This window comes from Xiphias gladius, chromosome 6, assembly GCF_016859285.1.
Source record: "Xiphias gladius isolate SHS-SW01 ecotype Sanya breed wild chromosome 6, ASM1685928v1, whole genome shotgun sequence".
In the NCBI taxonomy this organism is placed as follows: domain Eukaryota; kingdom Metazoa; phylum Chordata; class Actinopteri; order Istiophoriformes; family Xiphiidae; genus Xiphias; species Xiphias gladius.
In genome coordinates, this window is record NC_053405.1 from 19507065 (window position 1) to 19532955 (window position 25891).

The window sequence follows — 25891 nt, forward strand, 5'->3', positions numbered from 1 at the left end:
TGTTGGATATGAATGAGCGAGGGAAATTCCCTACATTTGCCTTGTCTGGTCTGCACTCTGTCTGTGTTTTTATCTGTCTCTCTTTTTCTCACTTCAACAGACACACACACACACAGACACACAAACGCGCCATACACTGAGCCAGCAAAGCCCACAGTGCGTCCTGCTGTACCAAAACAGCTCAGCCCTGACTGACAAACTCTGCTTTAGATGAGACTCTCCCAACTGTTCCAAGTAATTACAAAAGCAGGGCAACCGTCTCAGTTAGGAGGTCAGCAGGGTAATTACTGGGGCTGTCACAATCAAGATTTTTGTCCTCCATTTTAATCTCATTTTCAACAATTGAAACTACTGGCTGCTTTGTATCTCTTGTGTTAGTCTGTGGTTCACTTGTGCATTTCAGCTGAAAAGGTTCAGGAATACTTTACAGTGTTTTAACTTAAGGCAGTGGGGCATTTTTGACAGCAGGTGTACCCGGAGGGCAATGGGTTACATCAAACAAGCGATCGCAAGTGGATCAGGTTATACTGATGCACTGTTGCATTTAAAAATAATTAGATCTGTCCTGGTAAAGATCCAAGAGATCAGCCTTATACATCCCTATTTATCACACGCTTTTGTTTTTTTCTGTTAGCACTGACCTGTTTCTTAATGTAAGTCACCACCCTCAAACTGAAACTGACCTGGGAGACTAAAGCCTTAAAGCCCAGGCTTAGTTCGTCTGCTGGTTCCTCTGCTGTTTGTGTGGGCCAGCTTCCCTCAGAGCAGTAGTGTTTAGTTTGAGCGTCGTCTCCCTCCTTCCATGCTGAGCTAAGGGTATTTTATTGCAAGTTACCATGACGACTCTTTGGCCTGCTGGATATAAAGGCTTGTACAGCAATTCCAGGAAATGGGGTTACTTCCTCACTCAGCGCGAACAACTTCCTGCCCTCTGCTGTAAGGATGTGTGCCAGAGCTCAGGGACACCCATTCGTGTGCAGTCTTTGTCTGTAGTTTTGGAATTACTTCCCCATCTCAATCCACGGCTATTTAGCTCAAAGCCCCTCTTTCTCTCTCCCCCTCCTCTTTCTTCTTTTTTTTTTTCTTCTCATGACATGGCTGGATCCCTCAAGGGACCCGCTGTGGTTTAGATGACAAAGCAGTGGCAAGTGCTGAGGGAGGACCCAGTGTAAGGCCAGCTGAGTACAAACAACCAGACTGCCCCTTTCATTTTTTTCTGTCTAGACCATCAAAGGCTGTGATTTCTCTTTTCTTTACTTAAACTTTAGTTCCACTTAAGGATCAGTGTTTTCAGTTTTTATAGGTTTTCACAGGAAAATATCCAAACCGAGGGCAGATTGGTTTAAACTTATTTTTACTTGGAATTTATGTCACTGTGCATCCAAAAGTAGTTGTGGTTGCTGCCCTCCCCGCAGTTTACAAAATCCACGGTGCTTTTAGTAATAGAAAGTGAAAAGTTAAAAATCTGGAAAAAACAAATGAGCTGATGATGACGCACAAGAGTTCTTTTAAGGTAATAAGAAAAACAAGACTAAGAGGCATGCTAGCAGCTCTGTGAGGCTGTACTTATTCACAGCAGTGCACAATTTTCACAATTCATCCTCTTCAGAACATGATTGTCTGTACCAGATGAGTCGATTAGTCGATTAACTGATTAGCGATTTACAGAAAAATATACAGCAACTACCTTAATAATTGAATTATTGTTGAAGTCATTTTTGAATGAAAAAAAAGCCAAATATTTGACATTTACATCCAGTCATTTTTGGGAATCTTCTGCTATTCTGAGTCTTACATCATACTAAAAGGAATATGTTTGGATTTTGGACTGTCGTTCAAACAGAACGGGTAATTTGATGATACCACCTTCGGCTTTAGGAAACTGTCTTTGGACATTTTTTTTTTTTTTTTTTAATTTTCTGGCCTTTGGAGACCAAACAATTACTTGAGGAAATAATCATCACATTAATTGATAATGAAGATAATCATTAGATGCAGCCCTATGGCAATCCATCCAGTAGTTGACAAGACATTTATATACAGTATAAACCAAAAACGTTAACCTGCAGGGGGCGCCAGAGAAAAAAGTCAGGGGATCACCAAAGTCATTAGAATTTATTCTCTATGGACCTTGAATATCGGTAGCAAATTTCTTAGCAATATATCAAATAGTTTTCAAGATATTTCACTGTGAGTAGGATGATTAAACTATTAGATGATTTGTCATAATGTTTGCACAATATTTCATGGCAGTCCATCTAATAGCTGTCATTCAGTCTGGACCAAAGTGGTGGACAGACAGACTGACATTGCAGTCCCTAGAGCCATGTAGCTTGCATGGCTGAAACTTGCCTCACCTCCATTTTTCACCTGGATTTCTGTATTTTCATCTGTTTTTTAATATTCAAAAGAAACTCAGCTACAACCTGTGGGGGTTTTCTGCTTTCCACATTGCAAGATACTGTGTGGATATGTTCACTGCATTTAGTAGTCTGCTTTAAAACTAGACCGCCTGTCTGCTTTAACACTAAATAATTAGTTTCATCGTCAGTTATTTTGAGGATGATGGTGCAATCCGGCTATGTCAGAAAACGACGGGCTGCCCTTTCTCAATACTCTAAATACACTGGAAACTAGAACATGTCTCGCATGGTTGAACCCTTGGGCTGAGTTAGGTTATGTCAGGTGAACATTACCTCATTAACCTAATGTTTACTAATACAGGGCCAAGTTTTATATCGTCCAAACCTTGTGCGAATTTTAATAGCATAACTTTTTTTATATTGATTGGCAAGACAAACAAGCCACTGTTGTTTTTTTGGATGGATCGCAACAGCGGGGCGAGCCCTATAAACGTGAATGTTCGGTAATGACTGAGTGAGTGCGTGATAAAGTTACACCATTGGTCAGCCAAAGGCCATGTGACTGAGTGCTGACATTACACCATTGGTCGGCCCTCCGAGTGTTGGAGTTACCCCATTGGCCATTGCTCTTTTAAAATGAATTTGCGTATACAGTTTCTATTGCATCATCAGGGTGTTGTTTACAGGCAGTGTTGCCAACTTAGTGCCTTTGTCGCCAGACTTACCGACTTTCCACACTTCTTTAGCTATTTTTCTTCACAAAAACACCTAGCGAGAAATTTTGCGGCTTTTTGGACAAACCTTAGCTACTTGCCATAGAAGAGAGTCACCAGTATTGCCCCGCTAGTGCAAGGTCAGGCTTTCCCTCTGCAGGCACACCTCTCTGTTTCTCATTTCATTGACCGCATGGCAGCTGACACATGAATGAACTTCTAACTCTGTCTCTGAGTGAACATTTTACAAGTAAATATAGCCGAAATCACAGTAAAGCTGTTGTCTTGAACTTATGTTTGGTTACTTTTGGTGATTTTGTCAGACGACGATGCGGTTATAAAATCGAGATATTAATGGTGCAGAGCAGCAGCTTGGAAATGGCTTGGAAGCGACTGCTGATTAACATGTAGTCTTAGTGGACCTCGTTTCAGTCACTGTTTCATACTTGTTCTGATGTCAAGCTCTTGTTTTCTACTTAAACCCCCCCCCCATCACCTTCACACATCCACACACACACAAGGACTGCAGATTGATTAGGAAGGGTCCAAATAATATTAATCATCCAGCCAGGTAATTTCTGTGTGTTTCCTCTCGGTTCAGACCATCTGGCTGTAGTTTCACTGTTGACTTTGTCGATCGGGTCTTATCAAGGCTCTCATTCCTGGGAAATTTTCCTGTCCATGGTTCATTGATAGTGAAGTGTGAGAACAGCTAGATAGAGAGGATGCAATGCTGGTGATATGAGCTTGGGTTATAATACATTGGTTAGTCACTTGAATGTGTGTGAAGATTTTGTTTGTTTTCCTTTTTAGAGAGATGGATAGCTGAAACCTTTTCCAAACTTTCAGTCAGGGAATTGGTGACAGATAGATAGGTAGATGGATTGTTTATTAGCCGCACGACCAAGTCTGGTAGAATTGTTTTCAGTACAGTATGTTAAACTCTGCAGCACAATACATGCATGGACAACAGCAGACAAGCCTTATATAATCGTGAAACAATACAATGTTACCATACCAGAAACATATTACACACGGTATGCATGCCAGTGGTTTTGAAGAGGGGACAAGAGGGAGGAGTTAAAAGTTCTGATAGCCATGGATAAAAAGGTGTTTGTGAAGCCTTTAGTCTTAGTGGGTAGTGACTTGTAGCGCCTCCCTGAGGGAAGGAGCTGAAAGAGGTGATCAGCAGGATGTGGGGGGTTGGAGTTGATCTTTTTTGATCGCTTTACAGTCTGGGGGATATGTATAGATTCAACTGAGGGGAGTGAGTTGCCTATGATTTTGGATGTGTTGTTGACAATCTGGTTTAGTTTATTCTGGGTTTGACTGTCCATACTGCCGTACCCTACTGTAACAGAAGATGTGATGACGGACTCGATGATGTGATGATGGACTCAATGATGGCTGAGTAGATCAGAATGACAAGTTTGTGCTGTAGCCCGTGTTTTTTAAGCTGCCTAAGGAAGCAAATTCGTTGTTGAGCTTTTGCAGTGGTGTATTCAGTGTTAGTTTTCCACTTCAGGTCATTGCCAATGTATGTTCTGATGAATTTTAAAGCTACACAGAGTCAATACAGTCTCCGGGTTTCGGCTGTATTAAGCAGGGGGTCGTTGTTTGCACACCAAGTCATAACTTGGTCCACCGTAATTCAGTACTGGGTTTCATCAGTGTTGGAGATGAGGCCTACAATGGTTGTGTCGTCTACGTATTTTATTATTTTCACAGAATTATCTATGGATCCAAAGTAGGTGGTGTAAAGTGAGAAGAGCCAGGGGGAGAGAACACTGCCCAGGGGAGCTCCTCTACTGAGGGTAAGAGGGTGTGAGGTTTGGTTATAAACCTTCGCCTCTGTAGCTTGTTCAGCAGGAAGCTCTGAATCCAGTGGCATATGGCTGGGTCAATGTTCATGTGCAAGATTTTGGTAAAGAGTTTGAGTGGGTCCATGGAGTTAAGGGCAAAACTAAAGTCTATGAACAGGATGCGTGTGTAGATGTTGGCGATTCCAGGTGTTGCAGGGCATGGTGGAGTGCTATCCGACTGCACCCTCAATGGACCGGATGACCTGGTAGGCAAATTGATATGGGTCCATCACCCAGGAAGTGCAGGATTTCAGGTATGACAGAATGATGCGCTCAAATACTTTCATATATTAGGGCAACTGTTCTGAAGACACTGAGGCAGGTGACCTTTTAAAGGACTATGGCACAGGAATGATGGTAGAGAGTTGTGGGACTCACTATGAGACTGTACATTGGCTCAGAGAGGTGTTAAATATGGTGGAAAATACTGGGGCCAATTGAGCTGTAAAGTAGCCCAGCAAAGCTGGAGGAACCCCTGCTGCTTTCCTGATGTTCAGCTTCTTGAACATAGCTCTCACCTCATCCTTCTGGATGCAGAAGTGTAGCATTGGAGTGAAAGTGGGGCGAACTGCTGGTGTAATAGGTTTTTCAAACCTTGCATAAAACTAATTTAATTTCTGCATGGGGTAATGGAGTGGGTGTGGGTAGGTACTTGTTCTTATACCCTCAATTCACACTAATCTTTAAAGACTTATGTCACCATGGGCACAAAAATTGAGGTCCCCATGGTTAGAGACTGCTTTTTGAGGGTTAAAACTTGGTTTTAGGGTTAGTGTTAGAATTAGGTTTTGGTCAGGGTTCGGGTTAGTGGAAGGGTGTGTGTGCGTGTGTGTGCGTGCGTGAGCGTGTGTGAGCTTGTGTATGCGTGTGCGTGTGTGTGTGTGTGTGTGTGTGTGTGTGTGTGTGTTTCTGTGTAATGTTGTGTGACTCCTGTACATCATGCAGTGTATTCAATGCAGCAGCCCAGGCCCCCCCGAGATCTTGCAAGGAAGACAGACGCAGTAGTGCTGTTTTTTCTCATCGAATTTTAATTTTCACAATTGAATGTCTGGTTTTTAGTTTGTTTTTTTTAACAATTAGATTATATAATCAAATTTAGAATATTCTTTGACATCTCTAGTCTGCGTGTGTGTGTGTTTGTGTGCGTCTGAGTGTGTGCTAAAGTGGCGTAATAGGAGGCAGGCTGTCCCAGATCTGGTAAAATCATTGCGTTTGGCATTACAACAGCATCTATGGGAAGCTCGTCAAACCAGTCAAAGGACGTCAGCAGCTTCTTCCGCTCTCTGCTCTCTTGCTTTCATTCTTTCACTCCCCCTGTCTCATGCATTGGTCTTTTCAGCTCTCCCTACCTCCTCCCCCCAGCCTTTCTCTTTTTTTGCTGATTTTGCAATTGTCTGCTGTCTATATCCTGCCATACCCTATGATGTTTTCCAGATTTACTGTATAGTAATCTGTAATTTTATGTCCTTTTTCATGATTTATTCAGAAGCAGATTAAACATTATTTTGCATTAAATTTGGGTTTAAATGTGATCAAAACCAAAGGTGGAAGTTCCTCCATGTTATACATCTAACAACATATGTCTGGATTATCTGCATTGTGTTATTATATTTGCACGATTTTCATGTGCTGACCGTATGTCTGCTCAGTACAGAAATAGCCCTGAAATAGCACAACATTTTCTGTTGTCTCTTGTAATGCAGCAGTAGCCTGATATCAACTCACACTTTATTACAGTCGATGTGTGTGCAAGTATGCACATAGAGGCAAGTATGTGTGTGTGCGTGCTTGCTAGGATTAGGAATTTCACAGTGGTTTATGTATGGTATCCCCATGTCTAATGGACTATGTCTGTCAGCCTGGCTCTAAAGCATTAGTCTGCCCTCACTCTCTGATTAAACCAGTTCAGAGCCTGGACCCTGTATGTTTAGCACTTGAAAATGAACAAACTATCTGTGTAAAACTTTGATCCCCCAGAAAAATCATGTGAAGTAAGGCTAATAATAGTTATTGTCTCTTCTTAAGGACTCCTAAACTTAAGTGACACTGATTAATCTAGGCGCAGGAAGTAACACCACTGTTGAGCACACTTCCTGTAATGCAATGACTGTTTTTGTGAAGACATTGTTGGAGTTTCTTCAAAATCAGCTGACCTACTGTTAGTTCTGTAAAAAGAGTGCTGTTCTGTAGATTGGTTATACGTCACATAATCACTTAAACATATGAGACTATAAATGTCACTATAAATGAAAGAAAATGTTAAATTTATAACCAGTGCTATATATAACCATTGCTAATTATGTATTGCAGTTTGCTTGATTAATCACACACACACTTAACAGTGGCTTCCTTCGTTTGACTGCCATATCATATTGATAAATACAGACTGAGAATAACACACTTCTGTTTGGCATGTCGAGCCAGCATGGTGTGCATGAAGACCACTTGAGCCTGTGTCTCTAGCGGTTTGAAGGCCGCACAATGGCTGATGTGTCTGACTATGAGTGTCTCACTGGCAGGGAGATAGTTGGGCTTTGTTGTCTTCGTCAAGGCTAATATCTGTCTGCCTGGCCATCCGGCCGCCCTGTGACCACTAGCTAATTTCAGGCCGGTTCTGCATATTTGGCTAGATAGGTGGCAAGCCCTTTCTATTATCTCTGTGAAATAATGAGGTGAAAGAGGAGAAAGCTTTAGACTATGCAGAGGGTTTCCCTCAGGGGGCTAGGGAGTGTGCATGGGGGGGATCTTTCCAATTCCATTGACCATTTTTCTGGGGGAAACCCTAAATGAGTTTTGAGCAGTGCCAGCTTTGAAATTTAGCAGCAAAGCTAAAGCTACCCAGTTTGTGAGGAACTTTTGAGTAATTTAAATAGGCAATTTATTTGATATACAGAAAAATTTTAGGCACATGATGCCACAAGACATCACTATAATGGTGTCCCCGTATGTCTGTGTCTAGACACAGCAAGTCAAGACCAAAACATGATGGTAACTGCATACCATTAGACCTGGTTCTCCTTCCTATAGCGTGGATAACCAGCCAATTTGTCACATTCACAATATACAAATCTGTGCATTTTAATGAGGACACTGACATGCCTGAAACTAATACAACTCCTTATTGTTTTAAGGTGCGAAGACTGTCTTTACATACTCCCCAATGTGGTGCAGTATGTGAAGTAAAAAATTTTTGAATCTGTGTTAATGAATGGTTTAATTAGCTAAATTAGCAATACCATTGACATATGTAATGATATTGTCACACTTAACATATTGACTGATCATCTAGCAGATAAAGTGCCTCTCTGACTGTCCACTCTATTTCGTCTTTTGTCTCTTGCAGCTCTGCAATGTATGGATGATAAGGCGCCTTGTGTTAACAACGCTACATGTCTGACCTTTACCAATGGCACTGAATACTGCAGGTAAGATTGACTGGCCAAGACTGATGTAGGCTTTTCAGTTAAATTCATGCTCTCATCCCAACAAAAATGTGAACACAGCAACAGAAACACCTCATAAGGGGATTTTTGGATGTGAAAGCCAGAACAGAAATAGGGTTTTTAGATCAACTCCAGTCTGTCCTTGGGACCATGAGGTTTTGCTCAGGCACGAAAGGGGGAATAAAAGACTGCTCTGTCTGACAGAGTGCACCAGTACTGGGAACAATACCAATATACACATTTCCACCTCCAAGATCTTATTTAGGACATTTCAGGGATTTTGTTACATACTCTCTTTTTGCTATAGAACTGATAGCTCTAGGCGTTGCCAACATATTTTACTGTCCACTGATTTGTTGCTGCTGGGGGATGTCAAGAAACTGATGAGACATATTTATTACATGTGAAAGTGTAACTGATGAGAAAAAAACAGTCTTAAACTTGGCGTAACGAATCAAAATGACAAGTAGGATATTAAATGTTACCACACATGTTAGTACAGCCTTTTGTTCCCTGGCACATGCACATGTTGTGGAAACTTGAAATAACCTGCAAGTAAGCCTCCTCTGCTACCGTTGGTGCAATCAAACCATTAGGGAAAAGTGCTTTAGTGTAAAGGAGAGCAGTGGCCTCTGTGATGTATGCCTTCCACTCTCTGACAGCTTAGCCTAGTTTGTAATTAAGACTGAGCCGTCTTTATAATTGCATAGCCACTCCTGAGCCAAATTCCCAACTAAAATACACACATAGCTGGTTCATGAACCTGATCATATTTCATCAAATGTGATGTGAATCACACTGTGTCTCTGTTCCCAGAGCTTTTGGAATTTCAACACTCTGCTACTTCTATAAAAAGGGAAGGAGAAGGCAACACTCCATAATCAGTGTCTGATATTCCTTCTGTCTAATCCAAGGTCAGATAGACACTGTACTGCAGGTGCGAAGAGGTTTATTGTTTGGGTGTAGTATCTGCACGTGTGTGTGTGAATGCGTACATTTGTGAGAGTCCTGTAGACTCTTAGTAGTCTTTGATGTAGAGTCAACTACTGTATTAAAATAGACAGAGGATCTTAATGTCAACCAGTTAAGTGAGGCTAGGATGGGTGTGATGTGATGTGGTTTTGCTGCATCTAGTTAGTTAGAAGTTTGAACTAGTGTGATGCGGGCTTGGGCTGTTTGTTTAAGGCCAGTAATAAAGATGTGATTTAACATAAGCTAGGATGACCATTTCAATGTTGTGTAACGATAAGCAGTTTGTCACTTTGGAAATGTTTCTCAGATGGAGGAAACACAGTTGGATCATCTTGATTAAATGAATTCAAACAACAGGCCCGGATCAAAAATCACACCTAAATCCAGAGCTGTGTTTTTAATGTGGGCTGACAGGCATGCAGTATCACTAGAGCCAGTTATGTCAATACTTAGTGACCTGTGTCACTGAAACAGCACTCAAATCATTTGCAGCAGTTTAAGGCTTGACCACATCCTCTTAGGTTTTATTTTTATGATGTTTTAGTTTGATATTACTTTTACTAAAATTATATAAATACGGTTATGAATAATAATAATATTACATGTAATATTTTTTTATACCAGGTAACGAGTAATTATTAATTTTTAAGGGGCCTGGGACTATTAGATTTCTCTTGTATTTAAACTTCCTCTTTCTCAGCCAGGCTGTCTCCACTGCTGACCATGAAGTCAGTATTTTTTCTCTGAATTAAATGATGACATAGATGATATAGGAAAAACAGTAGAGAGGCCTCTTGCCCTGGAGACACACAGTTTAGAAAAGTCAGCTGACAGAGCGCAGGCCTACTGTTAGACTGATTAACTAGTCACTCAGTTTTTTCTGCCATCCACAGGTAAACACACACAAAAACACACACTCATACACACATGTGTTCCCACAAATGCACGCTCTTGCCTCTGTCTGGCCTGTCTTGTCCTGTCTTCCCTGTGCTGCTAGTCAAAAGGCTCATTGTGTAAAAATGTAATTATGTCTTTATTAATGTCCTCTGTTTATTAAAGGCAGTCGTTAGGAAGGAAAGAGTCACTGTGGCCTTTTGGCTCAGAGCTGCATCACATGGATCACACCTGGGGTCAGACTGGGATTAACTGTAATTAAACCAACAATTAATATAACAGGCTTATTATAATAAGGGGCACCATCATGGTGAACCGAAGAACGATTACATCTGTTTTCCAAGACATTTAGGGCATTCATAGTTAACAGTTCGCCCGCTTGTTTATAATGCTTAGAGTGGGCAGGAAGAAAAAGTGTCATCGTGTTATTAACTTTTCTCAGTTTATGCAATAACAGCAAAAGAATGATCATAGATTAATAAGAGTGAGGACAGTATTTTTCTTATTGGATATCAGTGAAGAAACAGCTGCACAATTAAGACAAGGCCCTGTTTTGAGTGGCAACAGAATGAGCGTCTGTGTGTCTTGTCATTCTTCAGCTTGCCTCAACTGCCTCTTCTGCAGGTTTCCCATACATCCTGGAAACTCTGGCAAGCATAGAACTACTCTAGTCAGTTTTCCTACTTTAGAATCCAAAGCACCAGAGCTTTGTGCTCGCATACAGTACATTAGCATAGACTAATAATATGACATTTCCAGAAAAAATCTATTTGAAAATGTCTTGGAAAAATATTGCTTGCATAGAAAGCTCAGGTCTCTCATTTAAGAAACAAAGAATGCTGAGAGAGTGAGTTAAAGTACATGGGAGAGGTCGACCTGCTGCCTTGCAGGGCAGGTTGTGGAAAAGCTGTCAAACCGGTGACACTGCAAGCCATCAGCTTTGGGTTTGAGAAAAAGGTGTGTGCTGTGAGTTTTTCTCTACGTGGGTTTGTGCATGTCACAAGTTTGCTTGCTAGGTATTTGTATATTACATCATTTCTGAAGGGACACATAAATATGTGTCTGTTAAGGTATTGGCTAAGAGCACAAAAACATTGGTCTTGTTTACAGGCCACAGATGATTCGAGACATATGGAGTCTGACTCACTGAGTTAATACCTGAGCAGTCCAAACAAGAGGGAGACGACACACATTATGTTGTCCAAACCCTGTTTTCCTCCAGAACAAGCTCTCTTTGTCTGCTGTAAGGCCAAAGTGCAAACTGATTAACACTCCTTCCCTCTCAGTACCTCTTTTTTTTCTATCACTTTATCCATTGTAGTAACTGTCGTGACTTTATGTTTATTATTTTTTTTAAAAGCTTTTCTTAAGAGTGAGAGGAGAGAGTGAATGTGTTGTATAGATCTGCTGCCTGTTTGATCTGACAGGTAAAATTTGCCTGCTGGGCAGACCGAGGAAGAGAAAGAGCCAAAAGAAAAGAGGATGTCTCTTTTCAGGTAATTTGAGGAGGAATACCTTGGAGCACAACTCCTTACTAATGATGAGAGAGCAGCACTGAGGGGGGAAGGGAGACGAGGGAGAAGCGGAGCGGAGAGAGGAGTGTAATTTCCCTCTTGCTACGCCTTCTTCATCAAACTGTCACTCATCCATCAATGCCTCAGTCCCTCCCACTGCTTTAGGTATTTAGATACCTCTGGACACAACTCACCTGGCCTCTTAATCCTTCTCCAGACTATTTTCACTACAATCTCTACTATTTCTTTATTTCCTTCTCACCAGTAGTCCCTTGTCATTATTATCATCTGTCATTATTTTAGAAATTTAACTGTTTACCTTTATTATAGTTGTACTTGCTCCATCTTCCAATCATATCTGTTTGTTTGTAGAGTTTTGAACACCTTTTGCTCTCGCTGTTGTCGTCTACCAGACTCAGCCACTTTGTGTTACCTCACAGAACCTTTAGTTATGATTACACATCCACATATCCTCTCAAAGAAGACAGAGGAAAGAGAGAGATGTTTCATACCTTCACAACAGACACAACACCCGCTCTATCAGGCACAAATATACACACACTCACACGGATTTTAACTGGATTAGGCATATGATCCAAACTAAAGTCAACAAACCCTAGTGTAAGAAATTGGAACCTATGGCAGTGATTTTCCGCTCTTACACTCCAAAAGACTTATCTCCTTCCCACAGCCCAGCTAACTGTACTGTAGATGTGGCTGACTATGGAACCACAATGATAAGAGTTTCTTTGTGTATATATTTGCGTATGTACTCTGTCTGCGTGTGTGTCTCTGGATAGTCAGGGGCACCTTGAGCCTGGGGCAAGTTCACATGCCGGCACAGAGCGGTCTAAAGTTCAGTTACCATGTTAACATGTACCTCTGTATGTCTCTTCAGGGCCCAAAAGATTAGACAAATAAGCTGTTCATCAGTGCAAACCAGGGCTGCAACTAGGGATTATTTTGATCAAGGATTTCATTTGTTTAGTTTTTAAACATTGTCGTCACAATATCCCTGAGCGCAAGGTAATGTGTTCAAATTGCTCATGTCTAACCACCAGCCAAAAGCTGAAACTAGCAAATGTCTTACATAGTTGCTTGATAAGTAACTTAAAAGATTAATCAAATACTAAAATTGTTGTCAGTCAATTTTCTGTCAGTTGAATAATTGATTAGTTGACTGATCCTTTCAACACTATTGCCAACTCTATATTTGAGAGTGGTGAACATGGCCTGCTGTCAGTGGCTTACCGTGATAGAAGAAGCAGATACACAAACAAACAAAAAAAAACACAAAGGGTAAAATACACAAACAACATGCTGCTTGGAGGCCTGGAGATTCAAACGCCAATCTCAGAAAGAGGAAGCCTTACAAAACAGTGGGGAATGTAGCAACCAGACAATAAACCCACATTCAGTGAGGTGATAAGTGGCCTCTGTCACACATTGATGATGACACTGTGGGGTCAAAAGTACCTCAGTTTTTGTTATAAAGTCAAATATTTTCTGTACATCCTCTGCAATGTAAAGTATATGACCACTGTGAGTTTTACCCCATCTCACTCAGTTAGTTGTTTAAAAAAATAAAGAATAAAAAAAAACAACAGTCAATAATGTACTAGCAACTGTTATCAGTTAATGTAATTAAATATGATTTAACTTTTGTTAATTGTAAAATCATTAACAGACAAAAAACAATGAAATACAGCGAAGAAACGCAAATATAACTTGTTTAATTTCTCACTCTGTTGTGCAGACATTTGAAGTAAAGACCAAAGAGAAAACAGAAATTAGCTGGGAGCAAATCTCTTTGGGTGGGCTGCAGCAATAAATTCAATATTTGGCAAATAATAACAATATAGTTATCTGGTGATATTAGTAGGAGAGTATACACTATATTCTTTTTCGTTATAGATGTCTAAATCAGTCAGTGGTTGACTATGCATAGCGTAGCTCTACATATGGAACTTTTATGGGCCGACAGACCCAATGTTGGGAGATTCCACTTTAAACAACCACACAAACAGGATAATGAGAGATCAACATAGAGAGGCGGGCAGGAGAAGCTTTCAGAGAGAAAATGGGTCCCGTGCTTACTCAGATGGCTCTTTATGAACATGTTTCTAAAGAAAGCCTGAGATTTTACCACATGGCCCTAGTTTAGACTCCACCCTGCTTTGCACTCCTTTATTCTGTCTACACTGATGCTTTTCAGTCTGGCCGCCTGCCTTCCTTCTCTCTCTAAATGTCGTGCTCTCTCATTACTTTTCTGGCTCTTACTTTCACCTAATTGCGCTCTCTTCATCTTATCTGCCTTCCCCTTTTTTGCTCTCTCTTGGTTTTTGTTTCTGTGTAACATTGACATCACTCTCACACCTCCCTCTGCCCGCCTTCTCTGTGATGTTATTTTTGCTGCCTCTCTTCTTCACTATGAAAATGAGAAAAAAAAACTTTGCTGAGAAGTGACTCAACTTACAAAAACTATGTCGCTACTAACAGTTACATAAGTAATAGATTCATAGTTTCCGTCCCCTAAAAATGAAACCTATAGTTGAACCTTTACGTCGAGAGTTTAGGTGCATTTTACTTTTCCAATGGAGAACAGACCTCTTCCCCTCTGTGGCACCCACTGATCAATGGGCCTAACTGATACACTACTGCTAGTCTCTCACTGCAAGTCCTGTTTTACACTGTGTCATTATTGAGAAACCTTTTTTCATTTCTGTTTGTATTTAGTTTATATTCTTTTAGACTGACCTCGTATGATAGTAATGGTAATGGAGACTGCAAGTGAGATTGGAAGGAAGTAGGAAGGCCTAGTCAGCTGCCCACACATGCACAGATGTAGATCTCTCTTTTTTCACCTTTTTGCTTTAGCTCAGTTCTTGTCTGTTAGTTCAGTTCTTTTTTTGTGTACAGTAGTAGCAGCAGTTGACTGGACTGCCTGCACAGAAATGGTGTCAAAGCATTGAGGGTGGACTTTTCTGAGTCTTGGTAGAACAGATAAGGTCACACACTGGTGTACCTCCACAATTGAGATGTATATGAGCACACTCAAGCCAATCTTTGGAGATCCTCAAGTGGGTTTCACCATACACCTTTGAGCTCTAGAATATGCCTCCCAGCTTTTGTCACTTCTGGGTCTGATATGACTGTAAAGGTTTATCTCAGCTAATCATCCAAGTGGTACAGTGCCTGAAGAAAGTTTTTGATTCACATGTGTGAAGAGTCTGGTATCATGTAATGACTCACACAAACTATTGCTTTGAACATGAGGGATTTTGCATATATCTGTCATACCATGATATAGATCAGTATTGGAAAATTGTGATTATGATTGCAGCCATGTTGGCCAGCCCTAGGAAGCAGTGTTGTGACCTAAATTCCACTTTCTCCAGAATGCTTGGATCCGATAATGTGGAAATGGCTTCAGATCTTAATAAATGAACTACTCTATCTAACTATCAACCTGGATGAGTTTTTGTGCAGCTCACTTTTCTTAAAATGATGTACCGTTTGCTACAGTTTGGTAAGCTGGGGATTCTATAGATCCTGATTTACCTCCACTACTAAGATAGCAATATAGCCATGCATAGAACATATATAGCAACAGTAAAGAGAGTAACGTGTTCTGCGTTTGACTTGTGATGTCCATGCATGCACACACAGGACTACAGTAAAGTGAATAGGCCACCTATGCTCCAGCCAAACCAGGGAGTGATCCAGGGATTGAAATGTGAGCTGGTTTATGCTCTCCCTCTTTCTCTCCCACACCGTTTTTCTCTGTGATGGCTGCAGGGGAGAGCATGGTTGAGTTATTAACTGTTGCTGAGACTAGAATAGCTGCTGGAGGAGGAGGAGGTGGTGGTGGGGTTGTAGCAGAGGAGATGAGGGTGGAGAGGTAGGAGGAGAGAACTGACGGAAAAGAAAATGGGAACGAGGGATTGGGGATGGGAGGAGAATGAGGAGTGGGGAGCCTGGGACATGGGAATTAGGAATGGTGGAGGTGGGGGACATTACATGAGTCAGTGAGAATCAACCCGCCCCTCTCTGCTCATTGATGCCCCCATGGCCAGCCAGGACAGGCAAAGGTCAGCATGAGGTAGAGGAGGAGGAGGAGGGAGAGAATGAAGGAGAGAAGGGGTTCAGAGAGGGGGGGGTATGGGGGTGTGCACAAGATGGGGGCGCTAATGTGAACCAGCTGTAGAAACCTGACACCTCTAGAGTGGGTTAGAAATGAGAGGTGGAGGAGTGAGAAACAGAGGGAAAGAAGGGCTGCAGGAAACTGCACAGAGTAAGAGAAGGATGGAGAAAAGAGGAGGGAAAAAAAGTCCTCATGGAGCAAAACAAAGAATTCCATAGATGAGTTTGGCTGCAGAAACCCTCTCTGCTGTGTCGTTCATGAAAGCAGAGCTGACTGTGTGTGTATAGATGTCTATGTGTATTCATCTGAGGGCAAATTATAGCTTGTGTTCTGTAGTGTGTATGAAAATTTGTCAGAAGAATCACGCTGCTTCCTGTGTTGTTTTCAGCGACAGACTAGTGTGTCAGTGTGTTGGGTTATCTCTTCCTTAGTGAGACACCACTCCCTGACAAAATGTGAATCATGCACAGCCTTGTCTGTTTGTTTCAAGCGCTAGAGATACAACCAGAGGCTAATAATGAGCTTTCTGTCTGGCAGTGAAACCTGAAGGACAGGGTGATATCGTTTCCTGACGCCATGGCATTTGGTTCTGTCAGCACTAGTTAGATAGCAGCGATTGAATTTAATAGAGCTTACTATGCATCTCTCCTGTCAGCAATGTCAGAATTTTTACAAAAATCTTAAAGTAGCAAATCACTTTTAAAGGGTGGTGTTGAGTTGCAAGACAACTCTAAAATAGGAATTATAATGGCTTGGAATGATTTTCTTGTTTTATGTAACATTATTTACAAAAGAAATGTCACTTGTAAACAAAGTCATGTTTATTCAAAACTCAAAAGACTGAAAATTAAACGGCTAAACGTTGCAACAAAGCACATGTTTCAAATTTCCCCTCTCTCTCATTGAAGTGGCTATATTTGACATTGAAAATGCGTCTCATATTCCCCATTGTTTTAACAGTGAAAATGTGTGAAATGTTCCCAGTGAAATGTAAACCTGGCATTAACCTGGACACGGTGTTCTTTGTGTGTCAGCCTGCTAATGTGATGTATGTCACAGGGCAGAGGGCTGTGTCATTACTCTGGGAGAGGGCGGAGAGGTTGTCCAGGAGAAAAAAGAGAAGCCCTAATTCCCAGGACGGCCGCCTTGTTGTGATATCATGACCAAGCTGTGTTTTTGTTTAGAGTGGGGAGTGACATCTTTGTGTTTGTGTATTTATGTGTGTGTTCGTGTATAGGCATTTGTTTTGGCGTATGTTGGGGGTTGCAGTGCACACATGCTGATACTTGGACGGAGACAGGGAAGAGGGCGGGTGGCCATGTCTAATCTGACAGGGTTTAGGTAAAGAGGGATGAAGCTGTCTTTTCTTTGAAGATCTGACATCACTAATCTACCATCTTTTTTGTGTGTTTACCAGCACCACGAGTATGTTCAAATAGAAGATTTTTAGAGAATATTTTAGGGAAATGAACTATATAATAAAAAGATATGGCTGGCTTTATTCTGTGTTTTGTTATTATCAACAAATCCCATGAAAAGACAAAAAAACAACAATGTTTTAGTTGTCGTGCTTTCCAATGTCACAAGCCTCTCCATGCCTAAACCAGAAATCTTAAAAATAATCAACAACTGTATACTTTCATATTTAAATAAGGCTCAGTAATCTCCTAAAAGTTTTAAGCGAATTTTAGTCAACTTGAGCAAATACTGCATTTGTTGGACTTTTTTCAGCAGTGGATTTGGTACATGGCAAATGTTTCTGGCAGAAGGACAGCGAATGTTGGCTTGACCCAAAATTAACTACAGTGCCCATGTTCATCGAGATGAAGCAACATTTCACTTTGTGGTGTGGCACGGTGTGGCTCATTGATGTATTTATAATGTGTGTTAATAATTTTTTAGACAATACTGTAGGTTTATGGCAGATAATATACTGCCTATCAGGGTTTGGCTATGTAGAAAATACTTGTTACATCTAGGATAAATTAACTAGTTAAAAATAACAATAAAAATAAAATACTACCAGACCCATCCTCTACTTGAAGATAGTAAATAAGTTTACAGCATACCTCTTCTAAACAGACTGAAAAATGTAAAAAAGTATGGACACATTGCTCATTATTATGTGTTTTTTCCGTTGAATTAATAAACACTGGTTTGCGCACATGTCAATGCATTTGATAAACTGTGCACATGTGAACCAAAGATGTTAGTTAGGGAATTTGTTGTCAGATGTTATTTATCATGATTCAAGAGACAGTGGTTGACTCACACGTCATACCAAGCAGAAGTATCACAGATGAGACTGATCTGTGAAACTTCTGCCGAGCATGATTCAAGACTCTCCTACTTTCCCATGCGCTCACAAACTAATATATTCAAGCTGCTTTGGGGTGGAGAGGCCAACAATAAAAAATTTTAAAAAGTTAATAAGCAAGATAGTGAGTTTCAGATAATTCCTATCTCCACAGTTTTGTCATCATTTCATATGATTGATAACATAGATCTCTGATTCTGAGTACTCTCTTCCCTTTATGTTTTTACATGCTCCAGGTATGCTAATTTGTGAAATAACAATATTTTTGCATTTCAATTTTTTTTTTTCTGAAAGAGGGTGTTAGTTTGCCCGTGCATGTGAATGTGTGTCTGTTACTGTGTGCTGTATTTTTGCTCTTCTGTTATGCTACCTGAGCCCCTCTAGGGAGGGGGGTTTAGAGGCCTGTGTAAGAGGCATCAGGTCTCTCAGTCACCCACAGTCCCCAGACAGCGTGTCTGCCATGTGCCATACACACAGTCACAGTCTGACAAATGGCTGATCAAAATAGTCAGACCTGACTATAAGCATTTTTGTTCAGTAACAAAATAAAACCTCTGACCAAATACTGTCACACAGAGAAGTGGTGAGTGAAAGTGGGAGGGACTGAGAAAAAACAGAGGAATAGAAAGTGACGAAGGGAACATTGTATCTGACGGGATCCTTAGTGGACACGTGTAATATTGCAATTTCCTACCCACTGCTTGGCATGCAGCTAAGTCACTTTAAGGACAAAGATCAGAAATCTAAATAAGTGGCTGATAAATAAGCAGAGGGAAAATTACACAACTGAAAGCAGTCAACTTGTAGACCAAATGTGGTCACAACTCAGTAGATGTGAAGTGTTGCTTTTCTTTCAGTTGTATACCATACAGTTCTTTGTGAACTATTTTCAGTTGCCAACAAAGGTTCCTCACTTATACTGTGGACACGTTTGTGTAGATTATGGCATTACTTATCTGTTGGCAGGAATATTGTTTATCTATTACTTTGCTCAAATAAATGCTGGTGCTTTCCACTTGTTGTTTTTAGTTTCTACCAGGCTTCATTCAACAACTTCCAGATGACTCCACCTCATATCCTTCTGCTTTTGAACTTCTTCTTTGCCAATCACTGACCCCAGTTTAACCCTTCTACCAAGCTCAGCTTCCCCATTTTGGAGCAGAAGCTCAGGGTTCAGAGCAGTTGGTTCAGTTATCTTAGGGCTACTGGTTCAATTTCGTCTCATCTTAACACCATGTCCAAATGTCCTTATAAACAATAAAACCCCAACTTTTTTCTCTCCAGTAGCTCATGGCCATATGGATATATGTGTGAGTGTGTGTGAACTGTTGAACATGAGGCCTTGCACTGTACCTTCATATGTCTCCTGGGATAAAGGCACTATATGAATGCAGTCCATTAACCAATATTTGGAGTAACTGAACAACTAGTTTCTCTTTACCATACAACCATACATTTGTCTAATACTCCTATGTGGTTCCCCACATACTTTTGTTTAGATCACTATACGGCAGTGGCAGAACTGTGTAGTAAACAGTAGTGTTTTGCTGTGCTTGTTAATTTGCTTCTTTGATGTGTCTTTGTGTACTACAGGACTCTTGAGCAGATGTTATTTTCAGCTATCAATGCTCTCAGCAGCACTTGTCTGATGTGGTGCATTACATCCATCTGACTGAAACTCACTCTTTTGTTTTGTTTGTTTGCCTCTCAAGCACACACACATACATATCTGTCTATTTGTTTAACTCATCTTTCAACTTTGTCTTCTGCATTGAGGGATGCTCAGCTTTAAATCCTGGTGTGTCCCTTTGCCTGCTCAATCACTGATTTCTGTTTTTGTGTCCCAGGTGTGCACCTGGCTTCCTGGGTGAGTATTGCCACCACAAGGACCCTTGTCAACCTGGCTACTGTCTGAATGGAGGGAACTGCTCAGTTTCCATGTCAGCTGGTGTACCTGTACCAGGCAGCGCCACCTGCACCTGCCCTCTTGGCTTCACTGGACAGCACTGCCAAACTCCCCAAAATTCCACATGTTACCCCAACAACCCCTGTGCCAACAAAGGTTTCTGCACCCTGCTGTCCCTCGACAAGTACAAGTGCGAGTGTGCCAGAGGATGGACAGGTGAGAAACTGATTCTGCCACAAGGGCAGCGATGTCTGATATCTGTCTCTCACCAGAACACTGATGTATTTTTAAAACATTCTTAATGCAAATATACTAGTAAAAACTTGTATACCCTATAACTCTTTGACTGATTGTTGGTACAAAATAGTTTTTGCATTGTAGTTTCTAGGCAGGTTATTTTAAGCTAATGCAGTCAAACATCTGAGAAGCCTGCTATTACTTCAACCAGGGATGTTATGTTTTTGGTCCTGCTTGTATGTCTCTTAACAGGATATCTCAAAACTTTAAAAAGATAACGAAATTTAATTAAATGTCAGGCTATATGGCAAGGAACAAGTGGGTGCAGACCTATGTGCAAATCCAGGAATTTTGGAAAGGATTTTTAAACATTGCCTAACGTTGCCTAATTGCATGACTGTATTTCAGCAGTTTTCTCTTGAATTACCAAACTTACTGATGAAATGAAAACAAGTCTGGCACATGTATCCCACAATTGTTTATCAGTGTATTTTGATGCAATAATGAATCCAGAAAATAAAATAACAAATTTAGAGGTTTTTCGAAACCTTGGTTTTGTGATGTGTGACAACTGTGAATAAATTTTTAGAGAGGGTTTAAAGTGTCCTCCAGATGAGTGTAGGTCTAATATGTACTGACAGTATCATGAAAGAAAGACACAACTGGGATAAGAAACGTTGTTGGTAAGCGCAAATATACACTGATCGTTGCATATTGCTTTTCCACTTTTATCTAACCCATAATTCCCCATAGGTGGCCACATTGTCAAATGACACAAAGGATAGCTAAAGCACTAATGCCCAGCTGTTTGTCCTGTTCTTCCTCTTCTTCCCAGGACCACGATGTGAGCATGAAGACAGCTGTCTATCTAGTCCCTGTGCCAACGGTGGGAAGTGCAGCTCTCCATCTGCTGGTAGCTACAAATGTTCCTGTCCTCCTGGCTACATAGGTTCTCGCTGCCTTAATGACACAGATGAATGTGCCGCCACACCTTCTATATGCCAGAATGAAGGAGTATGCATCAACACCCCTGGCTCCTACAAGTGAGAATCTAGCTTATAGTAACCCAGTTGGGAAAATGTCAGTATCTGGACAATTTAAACGACTATAATTTGACCACTAGAAAATAATGGAATATTTTTATAGAAGTGTTTGAAACAGATGTCCACTGTCAAGACTGAAAAACGAAATTAAATGAAACCGACTCTTTCCATTGCTACAGGTGTTTCTGTGCCCCAGGGTTTACGGGCCGACATTGTGAAAGTTCCTACATCCCATGCTCTCCTTCACCATGCCTAAATGGAGGCACCTGCCACCAGAACTCTGAAACCAGTTACTCATGCCACTGCCTTCCAGGTAGGAGGTTTCAAATTCTGAAAGACTGAACTTCTGTTCATCTTTTTTAAGCTCAAACTGAATGAGAACCAGACAGAGAGAGTGGGTGAAAGCAGGATGGCCCTAAAGAGAAATGAAAATTTAAGAGAAGGAAATGGAATGTAGGAAGAGAAAAGGAGTGACACTGTAAATGGTACTTATCTATAAATGAATGTAGCTTTGAGTTTCTGAATTGTTACATTAGGTTGTTTGAGGTGCAAACAATCTGATCCTCTTAGCTGTGTTGTAATAGACACACTGTACTGTCAGTTTGCTACAGTTTTCAAGTAGACACAACAAACAGACACACAGCTGCTGTTTATACACTACCAGAACACGATACACTACTTATGAACACCAGAGGATGTATGCCTTCCCAGTGGACACTTAATTAAAACAATGAATAATTAAATAAATTTCTTTCATTTGTGTAAGGTTTCAATGGGACTAACTGTGAGAACAACATCGATGACTGCCCCGGTCATCAGTGTGCCAATGGCGGAACCTGCATGGACGGAGTCAACACTTACAACTGTCAGTGCCCTCCAGAGTGGACTGGTAAGGGATCTGTGTGTATGATTGTTTGCTTATGTGTTCCTATGACCACTATTATAATCTGTGTTTGACCAGCATTCTTTGTGGTATAGTATGTTCCTCAAATCCATGCAAGATATCAGGGGTTATCCCTGTGTGTCTGAATGGGATACGTGGCTGAAGATATTTTAAACATGTTGAAAAATTAAAAAAGCAGTATTTTGTACTTCACACATGAGCTCTTAAGAATATTTGATATGAATAAGACTAGAAGCAGTATTAACAAGGTTTTGGTATGCATGCTGTTTTTAAAAAAGTTGTGTTCAATATGCTTTGCAGAATATTTTGTCATCCGTCATATTTTTAGAATGAAAATCAACAGCAGATGATTTGCGTATGTAGCCTTTTGTTTTCTAGACTTCACAACCATATCACTATGAAATGGCTTTTCTACTTTTAAGTCTTAATTTCTCTGTGTGCCGGTTTAGCAGTGAGGTGGAATAGATGTTCCTGTTGTGATCAGTGATAATAGCTGACATACTTTCATGTTGTCTGTTTTGATTTCGTACTTCCTACCATCTTTCTGATGTCTTTCTTCATATTTCTGAGGCTCGTTCTCTACACGAGGTGTGTCTCTGCTAACACACGTCTGGCATAAGCAGTCTTTCCGTTCACAAAACAAACATGCATACATCAGCTTCCTTGGGCTTTTTTGAGTTTATGTAGCACTAATCCAGCATGGGGAAGCAAAGCCAATGTGAAGCTTGAGCAGGGTATTTAAAATGGCTACTGGTGATAAATAATGTTCTGAAACGACATTTTCCATGTCTGCAAAAACAGAGCTTTCTAAATAAGATGGAAAGTATCCAAAAAAAAATTTAAAAAAATGGGTCAGTATGTTTTATTTCTCCACCAGAAACCCATGAAGTTCCCCATTGAGTTATGTTGTAACATCCTACACAGGGCATTAACTTTAAAACTTTAAAATTTTTCTCCTTCCACTTCATGTCGTCCTCCCTGCCCCTCCATAGGTCAGCACTGTACAGAGGATGTGGATGAGTGTCGTCTACAGCCAAACACTTGCCAGAACGGGGGCACCTGTAGCAACCTGATCGGCAGCTATGTGTGCGTGTGCGTTAATGGCTGGAGTGGCCCCGACTGCTCTGAGAACATTGATGACTGTGCTACAGCTGCATGCAGCCCAGGCTCCACATGCATCGACCGCGTTGCCTCGTTTATCTGTGTCTGCCCTTACGGAAAGACAGGTGGGCCTGTAGTGGGAAACCATAGGCAGAGATTTTTATACCAAACCCTAAAATGCATTCAAGAGAGAATATGATGAAATGCTTTGGGTCTCTGCCATAGATCAGTTCCGTACTTCTCCTTTGTTATTGGGTAATTGTTTAAAACTGAAAAAAGGGAAACAAAAATGCAAATGCTGAATACATAATATATAATAATAAATAAGCGTTGGTTTCTAAACTGAAACTGTATATTTCCTTTGTTAGTCTAACTAGAACTGATGTTTTCCTGAGCAGATAATTTCACTCTATTCATCAAAACTTCTTCCTCAAGGAAAAGACACTGGATGTGATCCATGTCAAACAGTCAAATCCACTAATTATACCACAGAATAGATTTTTTTCTTCCAGCCTGCTGATTAGTGACAGATTCCTAAATTTGGATCAAGCCTTTGCATAAAATAAACCTCTCCCTAGTAGTAGCAAATGCACATTGAATTTGTTTTTCTCTGAACAGGGCATAACCCTGTATTGGAAATTCTCTGGGGAATTTAGTCTCAGCAAAGGTTTCTTTGCATCAGGATCTTTTATTCAAATGGGTGAACATACTGTTTTTAGTAATTCCTTGCCCACACATTATTCTTTTCAGGTTTGCTGTGCCACAGAGATGATGCCTGTATCAGTAACCCCTGCAGAGAGGGCTCTCAGTGTGACACCAACCCCATCAGTGGCATGTTCAACTGTAACTGTCCACCTGGATATGTAGGCAACACATGCAACATCGACAGAGATGAATGCAGCATTGGTGAGAAAGAATGCTACCCCTCATAAACTTCTGTACGTACACAACATGCATTTGCTCTGTTCAGTTTTCAAATCTTTTTCTCTTCACCCTCAGGTACCAACCCTTGTGAGCATGGTGGTCAGTGTGTGAACACTGATGGCTCCTTCACCTGTAACTGTGTTAGGGGTTACGCTGGGCCGCGCTGTGAACAAGATGTCAACGAGTGCGCTTCGAACCCCTGCCAGAACGATGGCACTTGTCTGGATCGCATTGGGGACTACACCTGCATCTGCATGCCTGGTACATTTCTTGAGAAATGATACATTACCGTACATTTTAACCAATTTAAGCAGACATCCAGATAAACCTCAAAAAGTGCAGCATTTGAAATTGTCACTCATTGTGAGTGTCAGTGTTTTGCAGTCAGGAGAAGGTTCGGTGCATAACAATACAGTATTAAATACTAGAAAGCATTCAGAGAAGGCATAGCTCCACCAAGGCTGCACAATCCTCTAAATTTGTTTTAACAGTTGTAGAAAAAACTGAATTTGCATCTAAATCCAGATGTTCCAGATCTGTATGGAAATTGGACAATCATGCCATTCATGTGCCAGATTTTTTACATTCAAGAAACTGCAGTAGTTCATGAGAGAATAGCAAACGTGTTTTGTTTTGTTTTTTTCAATTTTGCAGTTTTTGAAATATAAATATATACACATAAGATGTAAATTTTGAAATTTCTCTATCCTGATCCACATAAGAAATTGTTATTTATTCCTTAGCCCATAACTCAAATCTCACTGGAAAAAGGTTGCCATTTTTTTAAGGGTATCCAACTAACAATCAAACAGAACCAGAAACGTAACCTCTTTGGTAGAGGTAATGACTTAAGTGGCTGACACTTGTATGTTTAATTGACTTGTTTAGAAACTGCAAAGAAATGGGGCTGGAAACATAACCTCCTTAGCCAACGTAACTTTTAAGAACTGAAGAAATTATAAAAAACGTGTTTCTCATAATTCCTGCAGGATTTGAGGGGACTCATTGTGAGATAGAAGTGGATGAGTGTCTCAGCTCCCCCTGTCTGAACCAGGGTAAATGTGTGGACCAGGTCAGCCGCTTTGTCTGCGAGTGCCCAGCAGGTTGGTACACACAAAGCTATGTTCATGTATTTTTCTGATTGACGTCTATCTACTCAAAGTGAAAATTATTTGCTTATTTCATCCTACCTGTTTTCAAACTTTTCTTTAATGTATTTAATGTATCTTCAAAGTACTCTCACTATGTTCATCGTGTTATCCTGTGTCCTGTTTTCAGGCTTCAGTGGTGAAATGTGTCAGATAGACATTGATGAGTGCTCAAGCACACCCTGTTTAAATGGGGCCAAGTGTATCGACCGACCCAACGGATATGATTGTGAATGTGCTGAAGGTAAAAAGCCATATATTAGCCAGCATGCTATTGCGCCATAAAAACAGGGAAGATGGTAGATTGCATAACACCGAACTTCATGTTCTATTTGACCAAGAAAATAATCTGAAATAGTCACATGATCATTGATTCATTAGCTTTGGTTATTTTTTCTAAGAAGAA

The 25891-nt window shown here is 40.7% G+C and overlaps 1 protein-coding gene across 2 annotated transcripts in view; it reads left to right on the top strand.

The window, feature by feature from the left end:
• notch2 (notch receptor 2) overlaps positions 1-25891 on the top strand; it is a 48546-nt gene that overhangs the window by 7000 nt on the left and 15655 nt on the right. For both annotated transcript variants that reach the window (XM_040128383.1, XM_040128384.1), the window contains exons 2-11: positions 8282-8363; positions 20070-20344; positions 21201-21408; positions 21588-21721; positions 22175-22297; positions 23305-23538; positions 24164-24319; positions 24413-24598; positions 25327-25440; positions 25616-25729. In XM_040128383.1, the coding sequence (XP_039984317.1) occupies positions 8282-8363; positions 20070-20344; positions 21201-21408; positions 21588-21721; positions 22175-22297; positions 23305-23538; positions 24164-24319; positions 24413-24598; positions 25327-25440; positions 25616-25729 (1626 nt within the window). The remainder of the gene's footprint in view (positions 1-8281; positions 8364-20069; positions 20345-21200; positions 21409-21587; positions 21722-22174; positions 22298-23304; positions 23539-24163; positions 24320-24412; positions 24599-25326; positions 25441-25615; positions 25730-25891) is intronic.